Here is a 24,085-nt window from a genome sequence, read left to right as displayed (position 1 = left end):
ATTTTCACCGTCTAAATAAAATATTTAGAACAAGATGAACATTTTCTTGGCCTTAAAATGCAACTTTGTAAAACGTGCAATTTTTCTAATTCGAATAAAATAGCGATAAACTCCGAATAAAAATCAAATATTTGATTTTAATATTTTACCTCCAATATTTCATTTATTTTGGAGAAGTTATATTATCTCCTATCATGTATTTTAATATGAAATATTTTCGGAGAGAAAAATAATTAAAACCAAAATTCCTCGTTTCAATATTTGATAAAACTCAAATATGAAACTCGGAAATCCCCAACTCTCTCCGAGGGTCCTTGAGTTGCTTAGGTTTCGAGGATCGCAAAACGAAATGCAGTAAAATATGATATGCATGGATGATCTATGTATAACATTCCAAATTGAAAATTTGGGATGTTTCAACGTACCCTCGTAGACCGTTCGCGGAAGCGTTATATCAACGCGGTTGATGTAGTCGTACGTCTTCATGATCCGACCGATCCAAGTACCGAAAGCACGGGACCTCCGAGTTCTGCACACGTTTTTCTCAGTGATGTCCTCGCCTTCTCGATCCAGCAAGAGGGGCGAAGTAGTAGATGAGTTCTGGCAGCACGATGGCGTGGTAACGGTGTTGGTGAAGAACAATATCCGCGGGGCTTCGACTAAGCACTACGAAAACTATGACGGAGGATAAACTAGAGGGGACAGGGTCGGCACATGCCTTGATGTTTCTTGATGTGTCTTTGGTCCTAGCCCTGCCCCTCTATTTATATGTTGAGCCCTGGGGTCGAAACTTGGAGCAAAAGCCTCCTGAAAGTCGGTTTTTCCCGAAAGGCAAGAGTCCCACTCGGACTCCAGGACCAAATGCCACAATCCTTGGCGTCTGGCCCAGACACCATGGGCCTCGGCGTCTGGCCCAGGGCCAGAAGCCAGGGTCTCCGGCGTTTGGCCTCTTGGCCTCCGCAAAACTCCTTTTGCACCGACTTATAGCCCCGTGGGCCTGACCCCTTGGCCTAACCATATCATCCAATATATGAATCTTTACTGCCGGACCATTCCGGAGCTCCTCGCCATGTCCGTGATCTCATCCGGGACTCCGAACAACATTCGGTCACCAACATACATAACTCATATGATACTATATCGTCAATGAACGTTAAGCGTGCGGACCCTACGGGTTCGAGAACTATGTAGACATGACCGAGACACTTCTCTGGTCAATAACCAATAGCGGAACCTGGATGCCCATATTGGCTCCTACATATTATACGAAGATCTTTATCAGTCAAACCGCATAACAACATACGTTTGTTCCCTTTGTCATCGGTATGTTACTTGCCCGAGATTCGATCGTCGGTATCTCAATACCTAGTTCAATCTCATTACTGGCAAGTCTCTTTACTCGTTCCGTAATACATCATACCGCAACTAACTCACTAGTTACAATGCTTGCAAGGCTTATAGTGATGTGCATTACCGAGTGGGCCCAGAGATACCTCTCCGACAATCGGAGTGACAAATCCTAATCTCGAAATACGCCAACCCAACAAGAACCTTTGGAGACACATGTAGAGCACCTTTATAATCACCCAGTTACGTTGTGACATTTGGTAGCACACAAAGTGTTCCTCCGATAAACGGGAGTTGCATAATCTCATAGTCATAGGAACATGTATAAGTCATGAAGAAAGCAATAGCAACAAACTAAACGATCAAGTGCTAAGCTAACGGGATAGGTCAAGTCAATCACATCATTCTCCTAATGATTTGATCCCGTTAATCAAATGACAACTCATGTCTATGGTTAGGAAACATAACCATCTTTGACCAACAAGCTAGTCAAGTAGAGGCATACTAGTGACACTATGTTTGTCTATGTATTCATACATGTATCATGTTTCCGGTTAATACAATTCTAGCATGAATAATAAAAATTTATCATGAAATAAGGAAATAAATAATAACTTTAAATAAGGAAATAAATAATAACTTTATTATTGCCTCTAGGGCATATTTCCTTCAGTCTCCCACTTGCACTAGAGTCAATAATCTAGTTCACATTCGCCATGTGATTTACACCAATAGTTCACATCACCATGTGATTAACACCCATAGTTCACATCATCATGTGACCAACACCAAAGGGTTTACTAGAGTCAATAATCTAGTTCACATCGCTATGTGATTAACACCCAAAGAGTACTAAGGTGTGATCATGTTTTGCTTGTGAGAGAAGTTTAGTCAACGGGTCTGCCACATTCAGATCCGTATGTATTTTGCAAATTTCTATGTCAACAATGCTCTGCACGGAGCTACTCTAGCTAATTGCTCCCACTTTCAATATGTATCCAGATTGAGACTTAGAGTCATCTGGATCAGTGTCAAAATTTGCATCGACGTAACCCTTTACGACGAACCTTTTGTCACCTCCATAATCGAGAAACACATCCTTATTCCACTAAGGATAATTTTGACCAATGTCCAGTGATCTACTCCTAGATCACTATTGTACTCCCTTGCCAAACTCAGTAGGGTATACAAGATCTGGTACACAGCATGGCATACTTTATAGAACCTATGGCTGAGGCATAGGGAATGACTTTCATTCTCTCTCTATTTCTGTCATGGTCGGTTGAGTCTTACTCAATTCACACCTTGTAACACAGGCAAGAACTCTTTCTTTGACTGTTCCATTTTGAACTACTTCAAAATCTTGTCAAGTATGTACTCATTGAAAAAATTATCAAGCGTCTTGATCTATCTCTATAGATCTTGATGCTCAATATGTAAGCAGCTTCACCAGGTCTTTCTTTGAAAAACTCCTTTCAAACTCCTTTATGCTTTCCAGAAAATTCTACATTATTTCTATCAACAATATGTCATTCACATATACTTATCAGAAATGTGTAGTGTCCCACTCACTTTCTTGTAAATACAGGCTTCACCGCAAGTCTGTATAAAACTATATGCTTTGATCAACTCATCAAAGCGTATATTCCAACTCCGAGATGCTTGCACCAGTCCATAGATGGATCGCTGGAGCTTGCATATTTTGTTAGCACCTTTAGGATTGACAAAACTCTTCTGGTTGCATCATATACAACTCTTCTTTAAAATCCATTAAGGAATGTAGTTTTGTTTATCCATTTGCCAATTTCATAAAATGCGGCAATTGCTAACATGATTCGGGCAGACTTCAGCATAGATACGAGTGAGAAACTCTCATCATAGTCAACACCTTGAACTTGTCGAAAACCTTTTTGCGACAATTCTAGCTTTGTAGATAGTAACACTACTATCAGCGTCCATCTTCCTCTTGAAGATCCATTTAATATCAATGGCTCGCCAATCAATGGGCAAGTCAATCAAAGTCCATACTTTGTTCTCATCTCAGATTTCATGGCCTCAAGCCATTTCGTGGAATCTGCGCTCATCATCGCTTCCTCATAGTTCGTAGGTTCGTCATGGTCAAGTAACATGACCTCCAGAACAGGATTATCGTACCACTTTGGTCCGGATCTCACTCTGGTTTACCTACGAGGTTCGGTAGTAACTTGATCTGAAGTTACATGATCATCATCATTAGCTTCCTCACTAATTGGTGTAGTAGTCACAGGAACAGATTTCTGTGATGAACTACTAATAAGGGAGCTTGTGATGAACTACTTTCCAATAAGGGAGCAGGTACAGTTACCTCATCAAGTTCTACTTTCCTCCCACTCACTTCTTTCGAGAGAAACTCCTTCTCTAGAAAGGATCCATTCTCAGCAACGAATATCTTGCCTTCGGATCTGTGATAGAAGGTGTACCCAACATTTTCTTTTGGGTATCCTATGAAGATGTACTTCTCCGACTTGGGTTTGAGCTTATCAAGATGAAACTTTTTCACATAAGCATTGCAACCCCAAACTTTAAAGAAATGACAGCTTAGGTTTCTTGCTAAACCATAGTTCATACGATGTCGTCTCAACGGATTTAGATGGTGCCCTTTTTAATGTGAATGCAGCTGTCTCTAATGCATAACCCCAAAACGATTGTGGTAAATCGGTAAGAGACATCATAGATTGCACTATATCAAATAAAGTACGGTTATGACGTTCGGACACACCATTACGCTGTGGTGTTCCAGGTGGCATGAGTTTATGAAACTATTCCATATTGTTTTAATTGAAGGCCAAACTCATAACTCAAATATTCACCTCTGCGATCAGATCGTAGAAACTTTTATTTTCTTGTTACGATGATTCTCCACTTCACTCTGAAATTCTTTGAACTTTTCAAATGTTTCAGACTTGTGTTTCATTAAGTAGATATACCCATATCTGCTCAAATCATCTGTGAAGGTCGGAAAATAACGATACTTGCCGTGAGCCTTAACACTCATCGGACCGCATTCATCAGTATGTATTATTTCCAATAAGTCAGTTGCTCGCTCCATTGTTCCGATGAACAGAGTCTTAGTCATCTTGCCCATGAGGCATGGTTCGCAAGCATCAAGTGATTCATAATCAAGTGATTCCAAAAGTCCATCGGCATGGAGTTTCTTCATGCGCTTTACACCAATATGACCTAAACGGCAGTGCCACAAATAAGTTGCACTATCATTATTAACTTTGCATCTTTTGGTTTCAATATTATGAATATGTGTATCACTACGATCGAGATCCAGCGAACCATTTTCATTGGGTGTGTAACCATATAAGGTTTTATTCATGTAAACAGAACAACAATTTATTCTCTTACTTAAATGAATAACCGTATTGCAATAAACATGATCAAATACCAAATAACACTTATTTAGGTTCAACACTAATCCCGAAAGTATAGGGAGTGTGCGATGATGAGCATATCAATCTTGGAACCATTTCCAATACACATCATCACTTCACCCTTAACTAGTCTCTGTTCATTCTGCAACTCCCGTTTTGAGTTACTATTCTTAGCAACTGAACTAGTATCAAATACTGAGGGGTTGCTATAAACACTAGTAAAGTACACATCAATAACATGTATATCAAATATACCTATGTTCACTTTTCCATCCTTCTTATCCGCCAATTACTTGGGGTAGTTCCGCTTCCAGTGACCAGTCCCTTTGAAGTAGAAGCACTCAGTTTCAGGCTTAGGTCCAGACTTGGGTTTTTTCACTTGAGCAGCAACTTGCTTGCCATTCTTCTTGAAGTTCCCCTTTCTTCCCTTTGTCCCTTTACTTGAAACTAGTGGTTTTGTTTACCATCAACACTTGATGCTTTTCTTGATTTCTACCTTCATCGATTTCAGCATCACGAAGAGCTTGGGAATTACTTTTGTCATCCCTTGCATATTATAGTTCATCACTAAGTTCTAGTAACTCGGTGATAGTGACTAGAGAATTCTGTCAATCACTCTCTTATCTGGAAGATTAACTCCCACTTGATTCAAGCGATTGTAGTACCCAGACAATCTAAGCACATGCTCACTGCTTGAGTTATTCTCCTCCATCTTTTAGCTATAGAACTTGTTGGAGACTTCATATCTCTCAACTCGGGTATTTGCTTGAAATATTAACTTCAACTCCTGGAACATCTCATATGCTCCATGATGTTCAAAACGTCGTTGAAGTCCCGGTTCTAAAACGTTAAGCATGGTGCACTAAACTATCAAGTAGTCATCATATTGAGTTAGCCAAACATTCATAACGTCTGCATCTGCTCCTGCAATAGGTCTGTCACCTAGCGGTGCATCAAAGACATAATTCTTCTGTGCAGCAATGAGGATAATCCTCAGATCACGGATCCAATCCGCATCATTGCTACTAACATTTTTCAACTTAGTTTTCTCTAGGAACATATTAAAAATAAAATAGGGGAGCTAAATGTGAGCTATTGATCTACAACATAGATATGCTAATACTACCAGGACTAAGTTCATGATAAATTTAAGTTCAATTAATCATATTACTTAAGAACTCCCACTTAGATGGACATCCCTCTTAATCCTCTAAGTGATCACGTGATCCATATCAACTAAACCATGTATGATCATCACGTGAGATGGAGTAGTTTCAATGGTGAACATCACTATGTTGATCATATCTACTGTATGATTCACGCTCGACCTTTCGGTCTCAGTGTTCCGAGGCCATATCTGTTATATGCTAGGCTCGTCAAGTTTAACCTGAGTATTCCGCGTGTGCAACTGTTTTGCACCCGTTGTATTTGAACGTAGAGCCTATCACACCCGATCATCACGTGGTGTCTCAGCACCAAGAACTTTCACAACGGTGCATACTCAGGGAGAACACATATATCTTGATAATTTAGTGAGAGATCATCTTATAATGCTACCGTCAATCAAAGCAAGATAAGATGCATAAAAGATAAACATCACATGCAATCAAAATATGTGACATGATATGGCCATCATCTTCTTGTGCTTGTGATCTCCATCTCCGAATCACCATCATGATCACCATCGTCACCGGCGTGACACCTTGATCTCCATCGTAGCATCGTTGTCGTCTCGCCAACTTATGCTTCTACGACTATCGCTACCGCTTAGTGATAAAGTAAAGCATTACAGGGCATTTGCATTGCATACAATAAAGCGACAACCATATGGATCATGCCAGTTGCCGATAACATGGTTACAAAACATGATCATCTCATACAATAAAATTTAGCATCATGCCTTGACCATATCACATCACAACATGCCCTACAAAAACAAGTTAGACGTCCTCTACTTTGTTGTTGCAAGTTTTATGTGGCTGCTACGGGCTGAGCAAGAACCGTTCTTACCTACGCATCAAAACCACAACAATAGTTTGTCAAGTTACTGTTGTTTTAACCTTCTCAAGGACCGGGCGTAGCCACACTCGGTTCAACTAAAGTTGGAGAAACTGACACCCGCTAGTCACCTGTGTGCATAGCACGGTGGTAAAACCAAGTCTCGCGTAAGCGTACGCGTAATGTCGGTCCGGGTTGCTTCATCCAACAATACCGCCGAACCAAAGTGTGACATGCTGGTAAGCAGTATGACATATATCCCCCACAACTCACTTGTGTTCTACTCGTGCATATTACATCAATGCATAATCCCAGGCTCGTATGCCACTGTTGGGGAACGTAGTGATTTCAAAAAAATCCTACGCACACGCAGGATCATGGTGATGCATAGCAACGAGAGGAGAGAGTGTTGTCTACGTACCCTCGTAGACCGTTCGCGGAAGCGTTATATCAACGCGGTTGATGTAGTCGTACGTCTTCACGATCCGACCGATCCAAGTACCGAAAGCACGGGACCTCCGAGTTCTGCACATGTTCGGCTCAGTGACGTCCTCGCCTTCTCGATCCAGCAAGAGGGGCGAAGTAGTAGATGAGTTCTGGCAGCACGACGGCGTGGTGACGGTGTTGGTGAAGAACAATATCCGCAGGGCTTTGCCTAAGCACTACGAAAACTATGACAGAGGATAAACTAGAGGGGACGGGGTTGCCGGCACACGGCTTGGTGTTTCTTGATGTGTCTTTGGTGCTAGCCCTGCCCCTCTATTTATATATTGAGCCCTGGGGTCAAAACTTGGAGCAAAAGCCTCCTCAAAGTCGGTTTTGCCCGAAAGGCAAGAGTCCCACTCGGACTCCAGGACCAAATGCCACAATCCTTGGTGTCTGGCCCAGACGCCATGGGCCTCGGCATCTGGCCCAGGGCCAGACGCCAGGGTCTCCGGCGTTTGGCCCCCTGGCCTCCGCAAAACTCCTTTTGCACCGACTTATAGCCCCGTGGGCCTGACCCCTTGGCCTAACCATATCATCCAATATATGAATCTTTACCTCCGGACCATTCCGAAGCTCCTCGTCATGTCCGTGATCTCATCCGGGACTCCGAACAACATTCGGTCACCAACATACATAACTCATATAATACTATATCATCAACGAACATTAAGCGTGCGGACCCTACGGGTTCGAGAACTATGTAGACATGACCGAGACACTTCTCTGGTCAATAACCAATAGCGGAACCTGGATGCCCATATTGGCTCCTACATATTCTACGAAGATCTTTATCGGTCAAACCGCATAACAACATACGTTTGTTCCCTTTGTCATCGGTATGTTATTTGCCCGAGATTCGATCGTCGGTATCTCAATACCTAGTTCAATCTCGTTAACGGCAAGTCTCTTTACTTGTTCCATAATACATCATCCCGCAACTAACTCATTAGTTACAATGCTTGCAAGGTTTATAGTGATGTGCATTACCGAGTGGGCCCAGAGATACCTCTCCGACAATCGGAGTGACAAATCCTAATCTCGAAATACGCCAACCCAACAAGAACCTTTGGAGACACATGTAGAGCACCTTTATAATCACCTAGTTATGTTGTGACGTTTGGTAGCACATAAAGTGTTCCTTCGGTAAACGGGAGTTGCATAATCTCATAGTCATAGGAACATGTATAAGTCATGAAGAAAGCAATAGCAACAAACTAAACGATCAAGTGCTAAGCTAACGGAATGGGTCAAGTCAATCACATCATTCTCCTAATGATTTGATCCCGTTAATCAAATGACAACTCATGTCTATGGTTAGGAAACATAACCATCTTTGACCAACGAGCTAGTCAAGTAGAGGCATACTAGTGACACTATGTTTGTCTATGTATTCATACATGTATCATGTTTCCGGTTAATACAATTCTAGCATGAATAATAAACATTTATCATGAAATAAGGAAATAAATAATAACTTTATTATTGCCTCTAGGGAATATTTCCTTCATCAAAGGCCACGATTCAAATGATGAAGAAGTTGTTGGCATCATGAAGAATCTGCTATTCAATATCATACATGGCATTCCTATCAACTACCATGATTTCTTCATGAGGACTCTGGCAAATGTTGCCCTCTCTCCGTTTGAGTTTGAAGCCTTACGCTCCCTGGATTATGAGATTCCTCAGAACTAGGTCTTCAGTCAACTACAAGGTTGATTTTCAGAATCATGTCAGTTACCTGCCCCGAATAGAAGTCCTCAAGAGGACATTTTCCTCATCTGATGAAAAGTGCAAGGCTACTGCAATTATTGATGAAGGCATTCGTCCATTGGATGATCAGTTTCGCAAAGCTGCATCTTACTCCACCAATGATGATTCTGCTACTCATGATTCTGCCGCTAATGTATCAAAGCCAAATCCTCAAGTCACAGCTCCCAGGGTGATGACTGACCGTGAGCTTCTTCTTAGTCTTCTCCAGAAGGTGGATCGAAACCACAAATGGGTTAAGCATCAGTTTGGTTCAATTCTTCACAACATGACTGCTACACACAATGCAGTGAAGAAGAACCATTACTACCTCCATGAAGTCTGCGGTCGCACCTGGGCTGTTTTGTCACATCTGTATGGTGAAGATGATCTGAAGCAAATGGGTTTCAAGCAGGACTTTGAATGGTCTCAGCCGCCACCGGCGAAGAAATTCGAGAAGACTAAAGTTCCTTCCTTGGTGGCCAGCTCATATTCTTCATCACGCGAAACCGATGAGCATGAAGACTTGGATGACACTGCGGTAGGCCCTACAACAACAAACGACCCCAACAACGCGCGCGCTCCTCCATCAACTTGATATTCTTCAGGGGCGTTAGTCATCATTTTCGATCTTGGTCAGTCGATGACAAAGGGGGAGAAATTTGAGTTAGTCTTCAAGCGGGTCTATCTATATGGGCGTTTTTTTCTAAGTTACAACTCTTGTTCTTTTGAAGACTTTGTTGCATCGAGTTGTAAACTTAAACCCGATGGTGGTCTGATACTTTTGATGTGTTCTTCTGCATGCTTATTCCTCATATATGTTAATGCACACATGCTCAATTACATCAGTCACCATATTTCATCATGCATTTCAAATTCTTCATATTAATGTGTGTATGGATTACAAGATATAGGGGGGGTCTCCATGATCCTACTCTTCAAAGTGTGCATTGCTTCAAAAGCTAATTCCTCACTATGCACACCTTCAGGGGGGGTTCTTCTATATCTTGCAATCAAATTCCTCAATATCAGTATTTACACATCATATGTTTATCCCCGTTGAAAACTTAACCTATATTGTCATCAATCACCAAAAAGGGGGAGATTGTAAGTGCATCGAGTGCCCCTTAGTGATTTTGGTGTATTGAAGACTTATAGGTTAAGGGACTGATGTGTTTGTGAGTGTACACAGGTCTATAAGTCTATGAGGAGTTTGATATTTACAGATAAAGTCGACCCCTATGAAGTTCTTCGACTGAAGACTCTGGATTTCTGAAGACTTTCTGAAGACTTTGAAAGTGAAGAAATTGGTGTGATCCTGAAGACTTTGTATTCATTCGAGGAACATGAAGCGTGAAGACTTTTGTTTTCGAAGTTTCTTTTTCTCTTTCTTGAGTCATAGGAAACATCGTACTGTTAAAGGGGGTCGAGGAAATACTAAGGAAAAATTTCCAAGTGATGCTCAACTCAAATCCTACATCTACCAATCCCTTCGAGTGAAGCCATTGGAAATCTCATACAGTTCAGTCAAATTTCTTCAGTGACAGAGACGAAGTTCTTCTGGTCTCTGAGGAATTTGTTCTGACTGAGGAGTTAGGAATTCGCCAGTGCGGATTGCAGACATAGTGAGGAACATGATAGCCCTGAGGAATTTGATACTCAAAATTCCAACCGTTGTTGTGCTATGCGCCAGCTATCCCAAAATATCTACCCACCTAACGGTCATATCATTGAAGGGCATTTATGTCTTATCATGTCGGGCTACTCCCTAGGCTATAAATAGCCGCCCCCTACAATCACTAGCTGGTTGGTTGCTCCGAGAGAAACTGACACTTGTCATTTGAGAGCATCCCATCCTCCGAGGACTTTGAGTGAAAATAATCAAGTGAGGAAAACCCAAACCCAAACACCTACAAACCCAAAGTGATTGAGCATCACTGAAGGGATTGATCCTGCGTGGATCCGACGCTTGTTACCTTTGAAGACTGTGCATCTTACAGACGGTTAGGCGTCATGGTTTAGAGCATTCAAGAGGAAATTGTGGATCGCCAAGTGACCGAGTCTGTGAAGGTTTGGAAGTCACCTGAAGACTTACCACGAGTGATTGGGCGAGGTCTGTGTGACCTTAGCTCAAGGGGAATACGGTGAGGACTAAGTTTCCTGAGCTGCGTGTTCAGGGCTGGGTGTCCGGGACTGTGTGTCCTTAGGTTTAAATACCTAGCCGCCCTAACCAGACGTACAACTGTCACAGCAGTTGGAACTGGTCTACCAACTCATTATCTTCACCGAGCTAACTGGTTCCAATTCCTCAACCCTTTTATTTCCTCATCTCTCAGGAATTTCCTTACCAGCAAATTCCTTAGTGAAGAATTCATAAAAATCGCCTATTCACCCTCCTCTAGTCGATATAACGCACTTTCACCTCGCCGGCCGCTCCTCCACGCGGGTAATGGTAGGTGCTAGTCCCTGCGCGGCCGGCTTGCATGCGCACTCCGGAATCGAAGGCGCGTGCCGCCTGCCGCGAGAGGCAACGGGCAAGGAAGAGGGAAGCGGCGGAGCGGTCTCGGTCTGTGCGTCGTCGCTGCGGGATGCCTCCTCGCATGGGTCTGCCGTTGGTCGCTCACGACGGCGGAGACGGACGCTCACCGCCTTCGGTGGAAGAACGCAACGGTCCTCCGGCTAACTGTAGAGCAGTCGGAGCAGGAGGCGAAGAAGGCAACGGCGGAGGCAGCTCGGCTCGCCAAGCTGAAGCGGCAGCAAGACAAGGTCGTCCGCCGGACGAAGGGGTTGATCGTCCTATCCTCCTCCTCCTCCTCTGATGACGACAGCTCCACCTCCAAGGACGACGACCTAGATCCTCCACCAGCCGCGGACGCCTACAACTGTACCGACGACCGGAAGGGCAAAGGTTCGATGCGGAAGTGGTGATCCCGCACCCCTCTTATGTTTATATCATTTTTAGTTGTTGGTGTTTAAGAACTTGTCCGGCGACGAACTCAGATGATCTTTTGGATGATGTCAAGCTCATTTAATGTCTATTTAGAGCTGATTTTGTAGTCCGTTTGCACCCGATTTTGTTGTCCGTTTGCACCCGATTTTCTTGCCCATTGTTTGATCACGTAAAGTAGCTCACGTTGCAAGTATAGTATGGATATAGGGTGCCGGATATGAGATATGCAGATATAAAGAATGAAATATGAGGCGTGTCTGGTCAGTGCCCCCGGACGCGCCCAGACGCGTCCACGGGCATTGAAGGGGCCGAATTAGCTCATCACTGTTGTAAATGCTCTTACTGAGCATCTTCAGCAGCTCCACTTTCCTCAATAATTTTGGTTTACTAAAGGGAGTTGGGCAAGAAAAACTGGCAAGTCTTCCGATTCACCCAATACTGCCATGTCAGTGCGCTGCCACAAACCGCCAGACCACCATTTTTTTTTGACAGAAAGACTGTAAGAGAACCCCCTACAGTATAATTGGTGCAACAAACCTAAATTGCAAGTACCATGCCTTAAACCAGGGTGGGTGGGAAGACATCAGCCCCTTTCCACCACTAGGCTATGCCTTAGTCTGCCCGCCAGACCACCATTGCTGGTTGAATGATAAGTGGGTCTTATATGTCATACTCCCTCTGTCCCAAAATAAATGTCTCAACTTTATACTAACTTCTGTATAAAACTGTACTAAGGTTGAGACATTTATTTTAGGATGGAGAGAGTATTAGTTAGTGAGGTCAGTTTATTGAGGATCTGCTAGAGCATTCATCCCAATAACTAAAAAAGTGTTATTGTATAGCCCCAATAAGGGCAAGTTCTTTTGCTCGACTCCCATAATTGAATCCCTCCCAACTTCGCCCAGAATCTTCAACTCTTGTTCGTCTGACAATCCTAACTAGTTAGACCCAAATTGAATCCCTCCCAACTTTGCCCAGAATCTTCAACCCTTGTTCGTCTGACAATCCTAGCTAGTTAGACCCAGCTTCTCCCAGAATCTTCAACCCTCATTCATTTGACAATCCTAACTAGTTAGACCCCAGCTTCTCCCAGAATTTTCAACCCTCGTCGTTTGACAATTCTAGCTGGTTATAGGGTCTAAATAGGCAGGATTGTCAAAAACAAAATGAGGGTTAAAGATTTTGAGAGAAGTTGGAAAGGGGTCAAAGATTCTGAGAGAATCAAACACAAGAATTAGCCCTAAGTGGTTTGGATGCTCTAAAGTTCCATTCAATTAAGAAGACAAAATCCCCTAAAAAACAGCACCTTTGATCTCTGTTGTATGTATGATTCTCTCAAATCCCAATGCAGCAAAAGGAAAATTCTAGCGCCAATGTGTATCTACCAGGCCCAACACAACAATAGATGTAAACATGAAACACGTACTGATGTTGCACCTTTTTGAAACGAAAATGAAGGGAGACAGGAATCCCAGTGCTTTTCAAAATAATCAAGCAATGGGTGATATCAACCATTTCCATAGCTTCCACTTGCACCTGATAGTTCCATCGGATCTCTTTGTTATTACAGCTTATTCCACATGGAGCCCCTTGACGGGCGCCCATGACATCTCGAGCCGACAGCACTACCACTCCAGAATACAAAGCGAGAAGCCAAACGGAAAGGCAAGAACAAAAAAGGCTGCCACGCCAGATTGCTCGGCAGCTGGTGAATGGGATCTATCAGACCAATGCACAAAATGGACATCTTCGGGCCTTCCGCTTGCAGTTGCATCTCGTGGCTAGGTTTGATTGAACCAGCGGTCCACCGCATTGTTCATGTGCCCGTTTCCATGGGTACCCACGCCATTAGGTGCTATGGAGGACGTGTGGATCAATGAGGAAGGCGGCCCAACAGCCATCGAAGACGAGGGGAACAAGCCAGGGACACTCAAGAGATGGCTGCTGCCTTTCCTTTGCCTGATTGTATGGATCTGTCTCAAACTCTGCTCGTGGATGTTTGCAAGGGTCTCAAGCTCCTCCAGTGACAAAGCTTCCACGCCGACACCATACAGTGGGGCATGCCGAGCCATCTCTTCTTGAAGTGATGTTTCCAGAGTACGAATATATTGCTGCAATAACAAGATACAATAGTAAATACAACATGCAGTAATGTTTTGATGCAAAATTTCTAATATATAAATAGTGACGATATAGGTGTTCAGTTTGGTGCCCTAAGTTTGCTGCGTTAACTTCGGCACGCCACACTTCCTTAGTTGGTGTTTGGCTCACTAGTTATTACTGCATCTGTCCATATCACATATCAGGGTCCCAACAATTTTGTAAACATGCAAACTATAGGTAAAACTTATCAGAAACGGAAAATAAATAATTTAAAACATTGTAAACTGGCACCCCGGAAAAAGTAGAGCTCCCAATTTGATCTATGCATGGATACAATTCAAAATTCCAAGACGATTACACCTTAAAAATGGCTTTACGTGTTACTTATTCTACCCTTGCCTACTTTGTTTTATGGCAGTATCATAGTAGGGCCACCCAGTTTTATCTATGCATGGTTACAATTTAAATTTAAAGATGATTACTTTCCAACAATGGTTTCACATGTTACTTATTCTATCCTCGTCTACCTTGTTTTTATGACAGTATCATAGGAAAATCAACTCCATTGTGCGTATTTTTTTTTCTACCAGAACACTGTAATGATATTTCATAGCTTAGCTCAAAAGTATATCTCTGGAACATTGGAGAATATGAAATTATCTATTTTTGAAACTAGCAAGGTCGCGAACCTGGCAAACTTGCAATTTTGACTCCATTCCATCAATGTAAGCTTCGCAGCGAGAAATTTGATCTTCTTTTTCTTTCTTTTCTCCCTCGGTTTGTCCAACTTCATGTGTCAGCCTCCTTACTTCAGCCTCAAGTGATTTTCTAATCTCTTCGCGAGCCTGTGTTTCAGCTGCATGTCGTTTTAATTCATCATCAAATCGTTTCCTTGAAGCTTCAGCATTCTTCAGCCTCTCTGCCAATGTATTCTTCTCAGTAGTTACTTTCTGCAGCATACAAGATGGATGCAAACCGTAAAACATCAATGTTGTCTTTCTCACTGAAATTTCCAATGGTATCACAAGGCAAATTCTAACAGTTAACAGTAATACCAAAACATACCAACATGACTTGCTTCATATGATCTTGAAATAAGAAACACACCCTTGAAATCTATGAATAAATCTACTAGCATTTTGCCAGTGTGAGTTAATCAACAAGGCATGCATTTTAGGAAAAAGTAGGAAATCTTAGCACTTATGGCACTGCTTAAAGGGTGTGTTTGTAGGAAAAATATGTATTGTATGTTTTTGACAGTAACTCTTACCTTTATTTCTTCGCGTTTCCGTGCTTTAAACTGTGATAGTTGTGTCTCTGCTTCACTAACACGATCATGAAGATTCTTCCTATCAGCAGATAGCTTTGCAATTTGCTCGTCTTTCTCTGATCGCACCCATTCCATCTGATTCTCAATCTCCCGCATCTGCCTGGAGAGTTCCTTCTTCTCCCGAATATAACGATCCTTCTCGGCTTTTAGTTCAGACTACAACAATTAAAAAATAAACAAAGTGTTAAGCTGAGAAACAAACAAGAAAGGCAGGTCAACAGCTGAATCACAACAAAGAAATACCCTTAGATGTCCTGTAGTTGCCTCAGACTCAGTTAGTCGTTGGGCTAATGCAGCTTTTTCATTGGTAAATTTAGTTTGCTCCATGTCCATCTCCTCCCTCAAACGAATATTCTCATCCTCAGTAGCACATATTTGGTGCCAAAGATTAGCACGATCGGCCTGAGCAACTTCAGCAGCTTCACGCATCATGTTTAGAACAGGTCTAGCAATTCCAAACTCCTCCTTAACAAGAAATACCAAGACATCCATATCTATGTCAACTTCTCGGCAGTTATCTGAGGTATTTGTTGCCCGGTCAACAAGGCCCTTCAGAAATCTGCATCTATAATGATCCTCGGCATAGATCTTAAACATGATGGCATAAAGCATCCGCACGAAGTCTTGGACCCTCGCTGAGGTAGATAGAGACAATACCTCACCAAGTGCAAGGACTGAAGTGAAATCACCTTCTTGGATGGGCGAGGGTTCAAACTGCCCATCTAATAAAACTTGTTTGCTCTGTAAATCATACACGACAGCCCCAGACTTTGAACTTAACTTGTGAGAATGCCGTCTTTCCAACACCATGGCTACTAACTGCAGCCCAAAGGCCCCTTGCAATAAAGCCCTTTCAAAAACCCGTGCAACTTCCACAAATAATCCAGGTACTGATAACATTTCTATGAGTACAAAAACATCTGATAGATGATTGCTTCCATGTACAGCTTGCTCTTGCCAAGAAGGCATCCCTTCAGCTGAAAGCCCATCTTTACTACAAGTACTAGAAGGCGTGGAGAGACAACTGTTATCAGGTTCAGGCTCAGAATCAATATCCTTCAATAATGCTTCAGCTACATCTGGCCAGTTATGCACCGTTTTAGACAAAAACTCAAGCACACACGGTGGAACATCAGCACCCAAACGTTTTAATCTCCATCGAACAGCTCTAACCTTTGGGGAGGGAAAAAGGTAAGTGCACTTAGTAGTAGTAATATGAAAAGATTATACAAGTATAGAGAAAGTAACAAGAGATTTATCGATGGTAAACATACAGCTTGAGGAATATGCTGGCACTGTGATGCCGCCTTGAGAACATATGAAATGGCTGCTACAAGAGGCTCATCATTTGAATCAGACAACAATTCAAGTGCATGAAAAGATACTCGTTTCCAGACATCAGCATCAAATTCTAACTCGGATAAGGCACCAAAAACCTGCCATGATGGGAAAAAAGAAATCAAAGTAGATATCAGACTCACTTGTGTATATTACTAGCCTGCTATATCATGAATGATGGCTATCTTCACAAATATAGAGACATTAAGGTCACAAATATAGAGACATGAGCGTCATAATATTCAGGCAATTCAGACATCTGTTCACCCAAGAAGTTATGGTTGTTATGTTTCTTTGCAAAAATGAAATTAGGCACCCAAAAAAAGTAAGATTAGTTCAAAGCGCCAAACTTACCGGTAACCTCAGTGATGGCTCAGCATCTGCCTTTTCAAGATGATCTAAAAGGGCACAAGAAGCAAGTGAGTGTTCAGACCCATCAACCAACTTTGGTACAAGGGCGATGAAATCAGGTTGAAGCTTCTTTGGAGCTTTCTCTAGTACAAGTGCAATTTTCTGGACAGACTTAGGCCGCTTTCTTGGTTCAGGGCATCCATGTGGAACAGCACAGTCTAGTGCCTTCAATGAATTAACAATCAGTCCTAACAGTTCCTCTGACTGGTCTGGCCATTTTGTCTGAAAAAAAAACAGCAGGTTAGCATACTTGGTAAAATAAAATATGAAAATGAGGATGAATATGATAGGACCCTCAAATCATACCCCAGAAGCTTGATCAGAACTTTCATCCCCTGGCAGATCGATGGCAGGTGTCTCTGGAGGATAACTGGACTGTTCTAGAATCTTGACAGGCATCTCATTTGCATTTAGCTCTGCATTTTCTAATCCAAGATTACGCCCAAAATTAACAGTATCAGATTCAGCCGTTTCATACTGATTTCTGCATGCACATTCTGTTTGTTCGCCTTCCACAATGAGCTCTGATGGAGAGCTAGCCCCATTTGAATCAGGAGCAGTTTTAGAGCTTGAGGAGGAGGAGCCATATGGTGATCTTTCATCTGAAGGTTGGCAGCACTCAACCATTATATCTAAAAGCAAATCAATTATAGCTTGCTTTAAGACGCTAACACCCATCAACAAATTTATGAGACTTGTGGAGCTTGAATCACACTTTGAGGAATCTTTCTTTCCACCACCCTTGGTGGACACTTTGGCAGGAAGAAGCATGCGCTTCACTTTTGCTGGGTTATCCAGATAAACACGCAGGCCAGTAAGAAATCCAGCAATCGCACTAGCATCCGTCAAAATTTTCTCTCTCAAGGTAACCTGCGGCTGAGTATAGTTGTCTCCATATGTAAGTGAAAATCCAGCTCTTGAGAGGAGGTTCCGGAACATATCTTCCTCATCACCACTCATGTCATCACTGTCTTCAGACTCGATAAGTTCATCAGGATCTGTTGACAACTCATCCTGGTCATCATCTGAGGCAAATACCTGCCAGATAAGTTAATTGGGAATTACTATATACAAACCATAATTCTCACAGATAAATGTTATCCTATCTACCATAACTTCTTTTAGAAGTAAAAAGGAGGCAAACGTCATGTACTCATCATTCACTGATAATTCAGACAGCATATTTCTGAACTGAACCTAAAAATATATAGAGAGAATACCCCATTGCTTGAGTAAAATACTGGATAGAAATGGACATCAAGATGGAAGATGGCCAGATATGACACATACATTGTTATAGACCATAGTTAGGACTTATAAAAGCAAAATCAAGAACATTTTGCATGTTTAGCCTTGTTATCGTCAATGGACTACACACAAAATATCCACTTAAGGTTCTTGGGTTAGTTGATGAAAAGATATGCACGTATGAGAGCTAACTTATCTCTAACAGTAATCTGATCAGTGTTACAATTTATCATGTACAACAAACTGGAGTGCTTGTAAGAAAAACATTTGTCAGCTGTACTGTTAAAGTTGGCATGTACTTGCAGCTAATGAATTACAAGTCTGTAACGATACTTGCTAAATCATAAAGCGCTAGTCTCGAAAGTTCATAAAATTTGCAGAGTAATCTAAGTATTGCATTCCACAGTTTAACAGTACCTTGAAGTACTCAAATTGCAGATTCGCCAGGCTTAAAATTAATCAGTGATTGGTATGACCAGTTTATTAAATGCTAAATATTGCAATCAAGATCTAATTAGAAGTGGCCTACATCCTGGTCAAATAAGAGTACCCTAGGACTTCTCATTCTTAATTATTTCTCCTTGTGTACCTTCATACACGATATAACATATGCTGCACAACTACATTCAAGCTGAACTTTTGGTTATTACAACTACAGCCTTTTTGCATGCCCTGCCACACCAAAGCAGTTTAGAGAACGCCCTAGAACCTAGCAGAAGAAGCACAAATAGACAGGCCCAATGAAAGATTAGCAAACCTAACCGCACCTCGAGATCAGAGAAGTCAAACCATGGACAGCAGTCTATGATTTCACAAACGAAGACAATAGTGTCCCGGACAAGAAAGCCAGCTTCAGGATCCAGAATGTCTGAAACCTTCATAAACTGGAGAACTGAATTGTTCCATGTTTTTGTGCAAATTGAAGATTCTTTGCACACGGTTTTCAAAGAGTTCTTCTGGTTGAGTATAGCCATCTTATAATGTACCCAAAAGTTCTTATCAGGATCAACCCCAGATGACTGATCACTCTCCAGATATATGCACATTGTATCAAATGACTCATATACACCTGCAGGTTGTGTTATGTAAGCACAAAATATGAAAATACAAAAGAAACTATACAGTACAAGACTGAATAGTAAGTAAACTTCGTTTACCTATCCGCAGCTCACAGCCACCAGCCTGAAAATATTTACTGAAAATTTTTCTTGTCTCCATAATCTCCTTAAAGGACAAGAAATTTTCTACCTTCCACGTAAATGACGGATGTTTTGGTAAAGTATCAATCTGATATCCAGAACTTGAACTGCATATTTCAGAATCTTCGTCACTAAGCTCTTGCATAGTTGCAGTTTCCTTCAGAATGAGAACCTCTGCAGAGAACACAACAGTGTCCTGTACAAGAAAACCAGCATCCTGGTCGAAGAGGCTAGTTAATGTCAGAAATTCACGCCAACCCCAATCCTTTGCTGACTTAGAGTAACGATTTTGAGACTCTTTCATGATTGACTTCTCCTCCCCTTTCTGATTGATAACAGACAATCTATGGCTCACAAAGCAGGTCCATTCACTCGTAGTATTTCGGGGATCTGTCACTTCCAGAAACACTGAGAGGTGGCATGGTGGTTGAGACTGCCCTGATTGTAGCAACATTAAGAGAACCAACTGATGAAGTCAGTACGTACATTCTGATAGTGCAGTTACCTAATTTAAAAAGTAACAATACTGATAGCTAACTGAAAGGAAACTAGCAGTGATTTGATTGCAATGAGACCATAAGTTCACAAGGATAAATAAGTAAGGTGCTGAAATATGTGGAAGATAAATTAGATAAATGGCAATTCATTCAGAAGGATAAATAAGTAGGTGACTGAAATATGTGGCATGTAAATAAAAAACGGCAATTCAAAATCTACCTACATATGTATACAGTGTCGTTTAAGAAATTGTGATGCAGAGGCTGAACCAACAAACACTCCAAACTTAACAACAACTCACCGGTAAACCCAGGTTGCACTCAAAATGTCAAATGATTTTATTACTGCTGTTCGATATACTTATAATTCTTTTATGATCAACTCATAGAATAAATGAACTTCATTATGTAGCCTCTAGGCAAGATATATTCATCTCACTCATGATTTAACAGCTGAAGTTAATTCACTGTGGTTGCTACTATTGGGGGGAAGTGCGTAGAACAGTCTGAAATTTTCACAGGTTTACAGAAAGTGGATGGACATCATGCAAGCATGGACCTTGGATGGTCAAGATGAGAAATAATTACTCCCGGCAAGTGGTTGTACCCGCAACCTACTTGTTGGTTGAGGCACCTCAGAGAAAACCATGAAAGAATAAACATGGATGTAGAGCATGCTATAATATGTGGACCAACAAGAGCATGCTATAATATCTGCAGCCTCTTGTTGGTTGACTACCATCCAGAGTTGTAACCGCCTCCTAGGAGGATTGTAACTATTAATCCCCCCTTTTCAATACAATGAAACGCAAGCTCTTTTGCGTTTTCTCGAAAAACAAGGCACGTCAACCAACAAGAGGCTGCAGATGCAAGCACTTGCGCCAAATCTGCTGTGAAAAGAAAAACAAGTGTGGAGGGTCTAAAATGACAACTAATTTAGTACACATTTTGTCTTCTGTGCAGGATACAATGGGCTAAAAAATTGCAGTTGCACAGATCATCCAAAATGTATATCCTTATTTAGATATTTTTATAACATGGAAGTTGATTTTTCGATAGCGATCAGATGGATTTGTTATCAATTTAGTAGTGTTCCATGAGTCATGGCATATTGTTCTGGAAGAGGTAAGGTAACAGGCTAACAGCTATTTAACAAAACAAATATCCAAGCGCATGTTATTCACAAGGTTGGCTGTCAATCAGAGCAAATAGTGATAGACCATATCAAACAGGGATAACTGACACAATAATTGCAAGAAATGAACAAAATGGGGTTGTGCCTCTTTCATAGGCAATGATTCAAATTTCTAAAAAAGGTGATCAAAGCCACACCACTGAATCTATTGAGTGATACAAGCTAGTAGCTATATTATCTAAATAAAATCACAAACATGAATTTTCTGGTGAATTTCCATTTACTGAATGCAAAATTGCAACTCGGAACGGGTCAAAATCTAGTGGATTCTCAATGTTGCAAATGGTTAAGAAACTTCAGCCCATTTAGCAAGTGACAGTTCTGATCAAATCATATAGGCATAAAAATTCTAGGTTTGGTCATCACGTTTTTAGCAGTATATGTCAGCAAACTTCATAGAGTTGATGTTGAAACTACCAGATGAATCTTGAGAAGGCATTTTTCCAAATACTTACCCCGTGGATAAACAATAAGGCGGCAGTCGCGATTCCCGACCTGAAATCGTCTGCTCTTGATGCACAAACCAGTGATCTTCCTCTTCTTGAGCAGCTCCTTCAATCTTGTGAAGTTTTCGATCCTCCACACAAACTTCCCAAAGTGCCCATCCGACTTTCTAGTCCCAGATCGTCCACCCCCAGCACCACTAATGCCCGCCACCGGTGGTAAGCTACGAGTGAATGAGTTAGACTCCTTGATCACATGCACCGAGGCATTAAACACCACAGCCCCATCAAACAGGTAACCCCCATCGGCAGCCAAAAACTCATCCATCTTCAGGTAATCCCCCCATCCAAGGCTGGCACTGTCTGCTCCAAACCGCCCATATGAGTCCCTATGAATGTGGCTCCCCCCAGGCTTCTGATTAAGGATTGAAACACGGAAAAGACACCAGCAACCACGGTCAGCATCAGGCACGCCACTCCCTGCACTAGTTGCCGCCAATGCTGACGCAGATGACGCCGAGGTTGCCTGAACCACGGGCTCCTTGCCCTCGAGGCACACCGATAAATGTTCTGCACCAGATACATTACTCTGGTAGACACTAATCCGGAGTCCACAGTCACTCCCACCAGCAGCGGCGGCAGCAGGGAAGAATGCGGGGCTCATGATCTTTTGTGTGCGGATCATCTCCCGGAACAGGCTGAAGTTGAACACCTTCCAGGTGAAACGGCCGTCGGCCTCGGAGAAGGAGGCGGTCTCCGATAGCACCGAAATGTCGGCAGCAATGACAAGGGAATCGTGGGGCGGCAGGAGGAAGGAGGCGGCGGCGGATGGAGCGAAGTCGCACCAGCCGTGCGAACGTTTCTTAGAGGAGAAACGGTGCCAGGAATCGCGCGCCAGGGACTTGGAGTTATCGGAGGGGTGGACGACGGAGAGGCGGTAGCTGAGGAAGCAATCCCATTTGGAGGATGTGGTGGTGGTGGTGGAGGAGGAGGAGGAGGATGGGGTTTTGGGGTCGAGGACCTGGAGGTAGAGGGATAGGTATCCCGGGAGGGACTGGGTGTCGCCGCGCGGGTAGAGGAGAAGGCGGCAGTCGAAGCCGCCGACCTCGAAGTAGCGGCTGTAGAAGGTGCGGGCGCGGGTGCGGGGGAAGTCCGGGAGGGTCCATCGGCAGGAGGCGGAGGCGTCGCCGCGGCGCTCGACCGAGAAAGTGGCCGAGGCGGGGTCGGAGTGCGATGGCGAGGGATCGTCGGTGGCCGGCGCCGCCGCGGGAGGCGACACAGTGGTGGGCTTCATGGATTGGGGATTTTTCGTTTGTTTTCTCGAGATGTTTTTTTCTGGGGGCGATGGTTTTGGTTTCCTTGGTCTCTCACGAAGGCACGGCCGCAGCGAAGCCGCAGGGGAGGTGAGGAGGAGGAGGAGTGTCCTTCCAGTTGGTTTTCTAGCCTTTTCCATTTCTTATATCGTTTGTCTCCAAAAAAAATACTTATATCATTTTTTATCCAAAAAAGATTTCCCCGCTTTGTATTCCAAAGCACCAACACCGATCACAGAGCAAACACTGGGGCGAGCAGCACAACAAGCCAAAGAAAAAGAAGAAGAAACAATGCCAACACCGGCAGCTCGACAAAGCGCGAATGACCCACTACCGTTGCGCCCTCCGAAATCTACCCACCACGATCTTAGGCTCCGATCCACCGCGTACCAGGCAGCACCTCCAGGAAGGAATGTGACGCCGATGACGCTGCTGCCCGGACATGTCCTAGGGTTTCCCCTGGCACGCGGAGGGTAGAGGAGGATGAAGACCACCGACACCCTCAAGGGAGGAATGGTGGCACCCGCAGGCGTCACCGCATCGGAGCCGGAAGACACGGCAAGGATTTCTCCCGACTCCAAACCCCACCGCCCAACCGGATCGGAGCCAACCGGCCAGCTCGCCGCCCACCAGCATGCGCCACCGCGGTCGCAACGCCACCCACACCGTCTCACTGAGATCACCACCACGAGGCCTAAGAGAACGAGGAGAGGAGGCGTTGGTCGACGGGAGCAGCAGCGCCGTAGCCGTACGGGAGGGAACCACCTCCTCCGCCGTCGTGCAGGAGGCTTGTGCCTCCGGCCCCATCGCGGACGCCGTCCGGACGCAGCAGGAGGGCATACCAGGCCACCCCTGGCCCGGCCAGGCCCGAATCGGGCCCGCTAAGTCCCGTCGGCCACGCTGCAGCAGGGCGGCACCAGCACCGCCAGACCCCAACGCCCATCGCTGCTCCCCCGCCTCCTGAAAGCCACGCCGCCGACCCGCCCCGCCATCGGCCCGCCCGAACCCAGATGGGCCCGAAGGGCCCAGATCTGGGCCGAGCGGGCGCCGCCTAGCCGCCCC

General features: G+C 43.5%; 1 protein-coding gene across 1 annotated transcript; it reads right to left on the bottom strand.

Moving 5' to 3' along the window:
- Window positions 1–13,411: 13,411 nt before the first annotated feature.
- Window positions 13,412–23,106, bottom strand: LOC125513623. The gene is made up of 10 exons (XM_048678785.1): window positions 21,723–23,106; window positions 19,534–20,013; window positions 19,144–19,445; window positions 17,435–18,166; window positions 17,072–17,350; window positions 16,654–16,815; window positions 15,623–16,552; window positions 15,320–15,535; window positions 14,739–14,999; window positions 13,412–14,057 (listed from the first exon to the last, which is right to left on the bottom strand). The coding sequence occupies exons 1-10, from the start codon at window positions 23,002–23,004 to the stop codon at window positions 13,728–13,730; spliced, it is 4,974 nt and encodes a 1,657-aa protein (XP_048534742.1). The 5' UTR covers window positions 23,005–23,106; the 3' UTR covers window positions 13,412–13,727.
- Between the last annotated feature and the right edge of the window lie 979 nt (window positions 23,107–24,085).

The sequence above is a fragment of the Triticum urartu genome, chromosome 6, assembly GCF_003073215.2.
Source record: "Triticum urartu cultivar G1812 chromosome 6, Tu2.1, whole genome shotgun sequence".
NCBI classification, from domain to species: Eukaryota; Viridiplantae; Streptophyta; class Magnoliopsida; order Poales; family Poaceae; genus Triticum; species Triticum urartu.
This window is presented reverse-complemented; position numbering and strand designations above follow the sequence as displayed.